This window comes from Silurus aristotelis, assembly GCF_946808225.1.
Source record: "Silurus aristotelis genome assembly, chromosome: 8".
Classification (NCBI taxonomy): Eukaryota; Metazoa; Chordata; class Actinopteri; order Siluriformes; family Siluridae; genus Silurus; species Silurus aristotelis.
The window spans coordinates 9,162,577-9,173,508 of NC_139581.1; the positions used below are offsets into that span (position 1 = coordinate 9,162,577).

The 10,932-nt window shown below is 34.9% G+C and overlaps 1 protein-coding gene across 2 annotated transcripts; it reads right to left on the minus strand.

Annotated features, from left to right (window-relative positions):
* Nucleotides 1–2,203: 2,203 nt before the first annotated feature.
* On the minus strand, nucleotides 2,204–8,400 carry pdca (phosducin a). 2 transcript variants are annotated; one of them, XM_083548160.1, is made up of 4 exons: nucleotides 8,292–8,400; nucleotides 6,662–6,717; nucleotides 3,730–3,875; nucleotides 2,204–3,179 (listed from the first exon to the last, which is right to left on the minus strand). In XM_083548160.1, the coding sequence occupies exons 2-4, from the start codon at nucleotides 6,705–6,707 to the stop codon at nucleotides 2,658–2,660; spliced, it is 714 nt and encodes a 237-aa protein (XP_083404286.1). In that variant the 5' UTR covers nucleotides 6,708–6,717; nucleotides 8,292–8,400; the 3' UTR covers nucleotides 2,204–2,657. The 2 variants fall into 2 exon arrangements, with proteins under 2 accessions (XP_083404286.1, XP_083404287.1); XM_083548161.1 differs by lacking the exons at nucleotides 6,662–6,717; nucleotides 8,292–8,400 and adding an exon at nucleotides 5,560–5,631.
* Nucleotides 8,401–10,932: the final 2,532 nt, after the last annotated feature.

The following is a 10,932-nucleotide window of genomic DNA, read 5'->3' on the forward strand; positions in this document are numbered from 1 at the left end:
AACTTATAAATTTTATGCAAGCCCATTTTTTGCATGAACCAGGATGATGGTGAATGTTGAAGTTCTTTAAACCCCCAAATCTACCAGCAAAGTCTTAATGTTACAATCTAGTAGAGCATGTCTTTATACAGTCTTGTATAGAATTCAGCCAATAATTAATAGGGATCATCTCATACAGTGTGAAAGTGTAAAAGACACACTGCACAACAGGATTTTTAAAAAATGCGCATATAAATATACCTGGGAGAAACCTGCATAATGCATCCGCAACTTTGGATTTCACGTGTCTTTTTGTCAACAAACCAGCAAGAGATTTGTAATGATGCTCTAAGGGTTTTTAAATTGCACACAACTCAAGCTATTTGAAACAGCGTTCATGTTATTTTAATTATTGCGCTGTGGTACAATGTCACTTGACAGGTAAAATATTATCATGGTTTTTTCAGTTATTCAACATCATTCAATTTATCAAACGATGCTTTAACCATGGAAATTGGCGTCATATTTTAGATCATATCAAGATTAATAATAGTTTTATTATTAGCAATTCATTACAATAATTAACTCCCATTGTATTTTGCAAAATCATTTCCCAGATAGCAAAATTCACAATTGTGAGCTCACTATTAATCACAAATTCTACATATCTTCACAATACAGTGTGATGGTACATGCATTTACCTGTATGTAGATAAAGCATCACATTGTTTGATCCCATACTTGACCATACACACACACGTTAATGGAAACACCCAGAAACTCTTAATCATAAATAACTCATTCATAAAAGCTTCTTTTACAAAGCCACAATTTCACTGTTTCTTTTAATCCTATTTCCTGTTTTCTCAACATGACTGTGCCAGATGATTTCACACCAGGACCATTAATGACCTGAGGCGTTTTTACAGTTAAAACTGTGAATTAATTAAGTAGTAAAATTTTGTTATTATTATCACTTCCCGCTTAGTTATAATTTATCTGCAAACTGCATAATGTTCTTGATAAACCATTTTAACTGTCAATTTACTGTAATGTGCTTACAACAAATCTTCTTGTAAATCTCAATGACTAATGCTAAATGCACTGGTTTGTGGGGGGAAAAAAAACAGTCACATCGTATTCTAGTTCTAGATATTTGGTGGCTTTTTTTTTTGTCTGTTTGTTTGTTTGTTTGTTTTTTTAATTTTGTAGAAACCTATTCAAGAATTGATGGCTGAACCAAATAATAATAAACGACAAATTGGTACACTGAGTGAGCTCAATCAACATTTAAAAAAATATTCTTGCAGTTTGCACAACTAAATGATTTAATAGAGTCTTCTTTTTTTTATCATGAATATGTAAGCAGATACAACGGCGATCGATGAGCTCAGCCCCAATCCTGGGAACACTGGGAAGGCAGCTGATAAATGCACCCCAAAATAAATGGCAGTCAATAACAGAGTACCATTCACACACTCATTCATATGTATGGGCAATTTTTCATATCCAATCCACCAATTAGCATGTTTTTGGTAGCTGGGAAAAAATTTGTGTCAAAACATGTGTCATGATTACTTAGAATAGTGTTCAAGGTGATCTTGATCTTGGTAAATAAACCATGATTCTGTATGTTGTCCATTTTATGCTGTACGTACTGAAACTCGTTATCCTTTTTTCTTATGTGGTAAAATGAGTCAAGCCAGAACATGTGGGTGAAGCTAGAAATACAGTGGAACCTGGTTATGCCGATGTCCTAGGGGGTTGCCAAAAAGCATCGAGATAAACGAAAATCAATATGGCGGCAATATATTAACGTGCTTGAAATTTCTTCATGTACATGATGTGCGTTAATAAATGAGAATGTGTATGAGCGTGTTTTTGGATTTTTTTTTTTTTACACAACAGCGTTGCCGTGATTTGTTTGATGAAGGCATGCTATAAAAATTTACATACAGTACATGTTTGTTAACTGTCCACCTGCCACGCCCCCTTCGGCGCAGCAGGTGCTTTCTCGGCCGCTTTCTCTGAAGATATAAGGGGGTTCCACTGTAGTATATACTGTATCACTGATTAGCCCAATTCAAATAAAGTAGAATAATCCAGATACCTTTGTCTGGATTTAATTTACTTCTGAAGTCACAAAGGCACTTTACTTTAGCTGAAGGCAGCTAATCAAACCATAGAAAAGGACATTTTCACATAGTTAAGTAGTTTAGCTAGGTTTATTATCATGTTCTTGTCTGATTGGTGAACTGACAACATGGTTTGTTAAAGAGAAAGACATGCTGACAATGAAGACAGACACTAATCAAAAATGGTAACATAAAGCACCACTACTGACCAAAACATAACCACTTCAAACTGATGCTTCTATTTACACCAAGTTCATCACTAATGCTTAAGCATTAAAAGGTAACTGTCGCAGAGGTTCAGAAATACCCAAATTCATTATTTTATTATACAATTTTAAGAAATGCCATGCTTTCTTTCATATAATTGTGTTTCATCAATTTATTCCACATACATCCTAATATTGATGTTTAGATCTGATTAGAGCATGTGAATTAATGAGCTTCTATAAATGGCAAAAATATAGCCCATCTGAATGCTTAGTTCCAAACATTTGCCATTGATCTTCTACTATAACGCTTCTCCTCTAGTAAGATTTTTCTAGCTTATTCCACCCCAAGCTCTCCATCATCATCCTCAGGGCAAGCAGTGAATTCCTTCTCTGGCAACAAGCCATACTCATTTAGGAAATTCTCCACATCAGTAGGGAAGAACTCCTCACTGAGATGCTTGGTAACACAAATGAAGTTTCCCAGCATTTCTCCAGCCTTATATACCAGCACAGTGGGTAGGACATCATCGGAGAACCTTTCTCCTGCACCCGTGGCAGATGCTAGAATTCGACAGAACTTCACACTGGGGTACTCGACTGCCAGGCTGTTCAGGCAGTTGTTGAGAGCTTCACAGCCTTTGACAGCATCGTCATAGATGTGCACGATGATCAGTGTGAGCTGGTGCTCCTTTTCGATGGCCTTGAGGAAGGCTTCACTGCTTTCCAGCTCAAAAACGCTGTCAAACTTGGGGCCAAAACTCAAGCGATCATGCAATTCCTGCATGCACTGTCTGCGGTATTTCCTCAAACATCGCTCATCTTCCTCCTGGATCATCTCATACTCCTGAACGCTCATCTGGTTGGGTAACACATCATGCTGTTAGCAGTGCAAGAAGATGATATTTACATGTCACATACACAATGATGCTGGATGTGATGCTGAATGAGTCTGATTTATGTGTGACATATTTTACCAAAAAACGTTGCACCAGAGTTCTGACTGTATGTTAGGAAATCAGAAACAAGTTTAGCAATTTCCCATAAACTAAGTCAAATGATTTTTATTTAGAGAAATTACTGATATATGGCCGAACTTATATGATGTTTTTATTCTGCTAACTACTTATTAATAAACTAGTTAAGCTTTCTAATAAGCACAGGTTTGTTAGTGCACTAGCTAGTTATGTAGCTGCTCAGATATAAATGATATGCATAGGCTAAGTACCAAATAAATAAAAATTAAAAAAAACACGATCAACTTGTCCAGTTTTGTGATGTAGTTAATATGGAATTGTACCATCAGGTCCATATTAACTACACCATATAAGGTGGCAATAACATGTTAAAAACTATTCGGGTATTCAGGGTAAAGCCTTTTGGGGATTTTTTTCGTATTTGTTAATAACCTTCCGGTAAATTCTCGCATTATCATCGTTGTCAGTCTTGGGGTTGGACATCTGTCTGAGTAGCTCTCTCCGCTTTTGAGGTGTGCTCTCATGGTCTTCACTTTCTAGTTTAAATTTCCTCCAGTCATGGATCACTCCTTTGGGACCTGCAGAAACCACAGGCATCACCAACAGTTAATCATACTTTGACAGAATACACAAGGAATACTTTTACCAAAGTGCTAAAGATATATTTAATGAAGTCAGGTTGGTATTAACAAGTATATTTGATTGATGAATCATCACATTTAAAGTCAATTCTTGCAAGCAATGTATTTGTTAGAATTGTTTTTGTTGTTGTTTCAAACTTCCTTAGAAGTTACAACAAGGTGCTGTTTATCGTTACCTCAATTCACCCAAACTAAAAGTACTGTTTAAAATTAATAAAATGTTGTTTGTTCACTCTCTTACAAACAACCAACTGTGTAGTTCAATCGAAACTGAATAGCAATCTACGCAATTTAAGATAAACATCGGAGACATGTAATCGTGGAAAATAGTTATTGTGAAACAAGCATAAAATAAAGATGCAGTGAGATTGTGTTCTGTGAAAGAGTTATGAGTCTCAGCTATGAAAACCTGATTGTAATTTCACCACTATGATAAACTAACTACTTTTTTTTTCTTATGGCACTAATCATATGCCAAAATGGCTAGTTAGTTGACCCGCTTTCTGAATCTCCATGCTGTTACTACAAATGTGTAGATTTGCCAGTTATAAAAGGAGTTTTGTGTGGCCCGGAGGGACAGTGTGATAGTGTTGCTGATTTACAGGGTCCACAGCCATTGTGAACTTAAGCTACTGTCTGTGTGTAACTCCAGCTAGGTGTTTATGAATTTTCTCCAGGTTCTCTGTTTTGGGTGACACATTATGCTGTTAGCAATTTTTTATATTTATGTCACACAATCATGCTAACAGTCTGGCCTATGTGGCAAATATTTCATCAAAAAAACATTGCACCATTGTCAGAATGTCAACAAGTTTGGCCATTTCTCTGAGGTAAGTTAAATCATCTTCTTTATAGCAAAGAAATTACCAAAATTTGCCTCTGAATCGATGGCCCCTGTTAGAGAAAGAATTAATCACAGTTACAGTTACAGTTACATGGTAAATCGTCTCATGACAGTGCTGGGTGGAGGTTTTCCCTGCGTCCAGCATACCTTGCAAAAAGCCTAATTAGCCGATCACTATAGGTTATAGGCTATGCAAGACCCTGAATGGGATTTTCTTTAATTAGAGACCACTCTGTCCAGATTGGGATGGTTGGAAAGATTCATGAAGTTACTGAGCACCTGAAGAACTTTAAAGATGGATTTGGACAGTAATTAATGTTCATTGTTAAAAGAGCTATACAAATAAAATTGAATTGAATTGAATTGGATATTTCTGCCCAATGCTTTGTTCTCCTGGAATAGACTCTCGATAGACTGTGACACTGACCAGTACAATGTGGTTGTACATGTATAAATAAATGAATTGGTAAATCAGAGATGATTATGGTTAAGCTAATTCTAGCAACCATGTCTCAGCCTTCCATGAGGACAGAATAAATTAAATCACTGCACTGTTGCCCCTGAGAAAATGACTGGGGAGGTGCATCCTTAATCAGGAATCTCATTATGATCCACCATACTGGTCCACCAAGAAGGCTGCTTGGCCTATCTGCACTGCTGAGAACTGCACTGAATCCAGCCATCCTGATGGGGTTCATTTAAGATGTCACTTAGTCTCTCAGCTCCATTCAGGACTTCTCACTGTTTTCGACTCTGCCATGGCCACTGTTGCCTCACCTCCTGACTTTAACAATGATGCCACTGCTTCTGCCTTACTTAAGCTTTATTTTGGTCTTCTTAGATCTTCAATTGCCTTTAGCATAAAGCAGACAAGAAACAATTGTGTTACTCACAAGATAGCAATGCTGCACTTAAATACAGCATGGTGTGACATCAGCGTCAAGTCTGAGCAGTGATTTTTTGTTTGTTTGACACATTATGATGTTAACAATATGAACAACATATTTACCTGTCATCAGACATATGATGCTAACTGTCTGGTTTCGTGTTACATATTCCAACAAAAAAGTATTGCATCACTTGTCTACCTTTAGGTCATGAAGTCAACAATTCTAAAGGACAAGTGGCAAGTTCCTTGAGGTGACGTAAAACTAACTGCCTTTATACCAAGGAAATAAATAAGCTTGCTCTGTGAGCTGATGTCCCATGCTTTTGATAGTGTTAAATAAAACATTTTTTAAAAATGTTTTTTAAAGTTTTTATTATGGGGAGGGTTGAGTTAGGAAGGGCATTCAGCGTAAAAACGTGCCAAACCGAACATGCAAATCACGAATATGGATGATCCGCTGTGGCGACCCCTAATGGGAGAAGCCGAAAGAAAGTTAAGTTATTATATCCCAATTATAACCGGGTCAGTGGGTTGTTCAATATAAAGTTCTAGTCTCAGAATCACAGTGACCTTGACTACAATAAAGTTCTTCCTAAAGATAAATGCAATTCCCAAAAATGTGTACATCCCAAAAAAGGGTTTATGCCAAAGAAACACCTTTGTTTTTAAGAACAATCTAACCTGGAGGCTGTATTTGTATTTATAAATTTCCAGAGTTTTGTCTTTACTTTTCTACACCTGTATAATATTTTGATTGTGATCTGACTACCCAGAAAGTGTCAGGTGTCGTTTAAGATTTTATCCTCATGCCTTCTTAGTGATTTTCCCTGCTACTGTCATCTCTGCTTATTTAATTGAGATGTAAATCTATATCCAGATTTCTGTCTACCTGCTTGTGAACATGTCTGTTGCCATTTGTGGAATTATTATGTGGTGTCCGATGATTTTTGAAAAACTGAACATAAAAGGTTATATGTGTCTTTGTGTTACCTGTGTGTGTTGCTGGTAGTTCCTCTTCTGAAACTATTTCCGACATCTTCTGACTTCTGGGAAAAGATCATAACAGAACTTCTGGGGTTTGCACTTAAGTACATATATGATCTCAAATTTGCCCATTTTGTGCAACCTCTTGGTAAATCCACAATGAGGAAATAGTCAGAATTTATTTGGCATACTGAGAAAATTTCTCAAAACCATAATAATATTTGTTTTATGCCACAGTGTATAGCATGCGATGATAGAAAAAGGGGAGTAATAACCTGATTAAATAGACTGACAGTAAGACTGAGTAGGATGTCAGGATGTGTGGTGGATTAAATAAATGGATTATAATGATGTAAGTACAGGATGATGGATTGTAGATGTCAGTGTCACCTACAATTATCAAGGTTGAGGTTGGATTATAAGATTATTACACATTATTGTACACTAGTTTTGCATTTCATCAGACATCTGCTGTGTGTGGGTGCTTTTATGTGTATGTACAGTAGCTACACACAATGTATATGTACACACACAATATATATATATATATATATATATATATATATATATATATATATATATATATATATATATATATATATATATATATATATACTTATTTAATATGTAATTATTCATTTATATATATCCAAATGTTGCACAAAATGCACTTTCTCGCACTTTACAGAATATGTAATCTATTGAAATTTATTTTGCACTTGCTAAATTATAGTTTTTATTTTAATTATAATGTATTTAACACAATGTCTCTCCTACATGAAGGTATCTTTTATAAATTCTTATATTGTTGTTTGAAATTTGCTGTTTGTACATAACATTATGAATTAAGTGAATTCAATTCAATTCATTTTTATTTGTATAGTGCTTTTAATAATGAACATTGTCTCAAAGCAGATTTACACAGACAATGTGGTGATAAAAAATGAATATGTTCTTAATAAGTGAGTTTGTTCCTGATGAGCGAGCCAGTGTTGACTTGTTTTTTGGCTTTCCCTTGAAGACAAACAAAAGAGCTATGAATGATTTTTGGCTCTGAGAATGTTCTTAGCATGTAAAGATCATCTACTGTAGGTATACAGGTAGATGAAATGTATAGTTGGACTTTTGAAGATTCTGCATGAATTTTGGAGGACTATACCAAACCAGTATTGCTTGACATTTGAAAAAAAAATTATACATTAATTATACATGAAATTACCTCCTTATTCTGTAGTTATAAGGCATTGTAGAGGAAGTACAATGTATAAGTACATATTTGACAAATAATGTTTGGTTCCTACATCCAGATTTCTAACTAACTACTATATATACAGTACTTATTATAATAGATTCAAAGTAAAACCTTTTATGGAATCTAATTTTAAAGAATAATCCTTAAATATACAGTGAATCTTTACAGACCATTTTTCAAAGTGTGTATAGCACAGGCACATCATTCAAAGTAGCATTCTCTTAGCAGATATTAATTGGTGGATCATTAACATGTCCTGAATGAAGATGATTGCAAATGATTAACATTAGACAGGATTTATCACATTGATAGACAATGATACACAAAATGTTTTCTGATTATAAAAAAGAGATAAACAGGGTGGGAGTGAGCTGTCTGGCTTACCTGACAGTATAGTGTATCTTGAACAGATGTGTCTCCTATGGGTTTTTAGATTTTCTTAAGAATTTCTTAAACCCCGGTGGTCTACATTGGAGATGGCAGGTGTGGTCTAGGTGCTTATTAGAATTAGACATGGGCGTCACAACGACATAATGATGGTGTGTAATCAGATTAGAGCAGGAGATTTAGGTATCCTACATTAGCCAGTCTCTCCATGAAGGCACATGAATGACAGAAAGATGAATGTATAGAGCGCTGATTGCTTTAAACTTATAGATTTAAAAGATTATGGAATGATTTAGGCTGGTGAAATGATCTGTCAGGGAAAGTTGATGATGAAGTTAACAATAAGTATATAATTACACTCAAATTTAAATGTTCAGGACTGACAAGAGTAGAAGAGACAAGACACTACTCCACACTGTTTCCTTCGCTTTTGGGATTTAATGAAGTAAAGTAATATTACAATTGGTTGGTGGGATCTGGTAACACCATAAAGTTAATTGGATAAACAAACAATGATCCTGACAAGGATAGAACTTTTACTAAACGTGATCGACTAAACAAATGAATAAAAGAATGAACGAGTGAACGAACGAATGCTAATACTACAAATCAATGCCTTAATTAATGCATCAATGCATAATTACTCTGCACAAGAGTGATGTGTTTATGAGGAATCCATTTATTAAGAAACTTTAACAAAGACTCTAAGCAACTCATTGTTAGTGCTGTGTTAGGTAACATGACGTTGCATAATTTGCTTTTTTAACCTTTCACTTATTCATCCCAGTGCAGTTCATTCTTAACACTACTCTAGGAAGCAAGTCAAGACATTATTCTTGTGTTCTTGTTAGACTGTGACAGAAGACATGAACAGTGTGGAAGGATGGACATTTACACATCTGTTTAGGGTGACAGAGGTAGTTGCTGAATACGTGGCCTGTTTGAAACGTGATCAAGTTCTGTAGTTAATGAGTGTTTCTTCTGCTCCAGGCTAAAGGAGATTATAACAATGCCTGTGTGTCATAAAGGAGCACATGCATGTTGTGTCTTGTCTTTTCTTGTTGGAAATCTCCTTTTTCTATCTTTTATTTTCTTTGGCCCCACAGTTCGTTTTGCTTGAAGTTGTTACAGAAAAGGATGTTAAAAATATCCATTGTAAATTCTTTTGTAAGGAAATGTAAGGAATAATGTTAACTGTTCTGTAAAAAAACAAAAAACCCTCTTTTTAACGATGTTAAAGAACTACAAAAGAAAGAAAGAAAGAAAGAAAGAAAGAAAGAAAGAAAGAAAGAAAGAAAGAAAGAAAGAAAGAAAGAAAGAAAGAAAGAAAGAAAGAAAGAAAGAAAGAAAGAAAGAAAGAGTCTTTATTGTGAAGTTAATTTGGACCCATGACTTCAGTGTAAAAAAGTACACTGATTTTTTTTTTTTTCAGATTTAAATATTTTGTTGAACACATTATGTTATAGGCTTTATATTTACATTTAACATTATTTTAGTTATGGTATTTTACCTCTAAGCCTTAGAGAAAATGTATATTGCATTTATCTATTCCACTGAAAGGACGGTTAAGTTTATAAACCATTTCTCCATGAGCTCATGTTCTTTCAGAAAATAATCGAACAAAACTTACGTACTTCTTGCACACGCTTTAATAAACTTTATACTACATTATTCTTATTTTTTATTACAATTATAAAGTACTGGGCCTTTATGTTTTCTTTCCTCAATTTCCTCATTGTGATCACTAGATGGAGGTAAACCTGAGGGTTTTTTAGTTCTGGCAGGCCAGGCTCTTCCTGAGGCCTTATAAGGGGGAACAAAAAGGAAGCACCCCTTTTCCCTCATCCCCTTCATGACTGCTGCACTCTCTGAAATGTTTATGTGGCCTACAGAGGGTTCCTAATGATGAAATAAACTAAATCTGAATCACACTGACCTGCCAGAAACCTCAGAGTCTGGCTTCCTCAAACAAATCATTAGTAAAACAGGGATGCTGCATTATGCCACACAGACAAATTGCACAACACAGTTTGCTTTCATTTATGGTGGCGGAAATTATATCACAGTGTCTCTCTCTTTCTCTCTCTCTCTCTCTCTCTCTCTCTCTCTCTCTCTCTCTCTCTCTCTCTCTCTCTCTCTCTCTCTCTCTTTCTCATTGTGGGAATTCTGTTTTTTCCCCATTTCATTTGACTTGACATAGCATTTGTTATGTGCCTGTGATATTTTTTAAGGAAGGAAGGAAATGACACACTTTGATTCACATTTCTTCATTTTGATGATTTTCTACCAGAAAGAACCAGATATAACTGCTTTATTGTTGTCCTCAAACATACTGATATACTCATATTTAAAATAATAGTATATTTATTTAAGATAATTATTTGCACAATACATTGCGATCAGTAAAAAAAAGGTGTTTGGAAGAAGGACATCAGATTAAGAAAGTAATCCAAATCAGGCTGCTGAGCAAATGACATGACTATAAACTTATAAATTTATATAAGTAAATATAATTTGTTAATGTACTTAAGAAGCTTTTTAAATATCTGTACTTTACTGAAGTATTTCTATTTAAGGAGACTTTTACTTTAACTTCACCCCATTTCAAAGTCAAATATGTTACTTTTTACTCAACTTC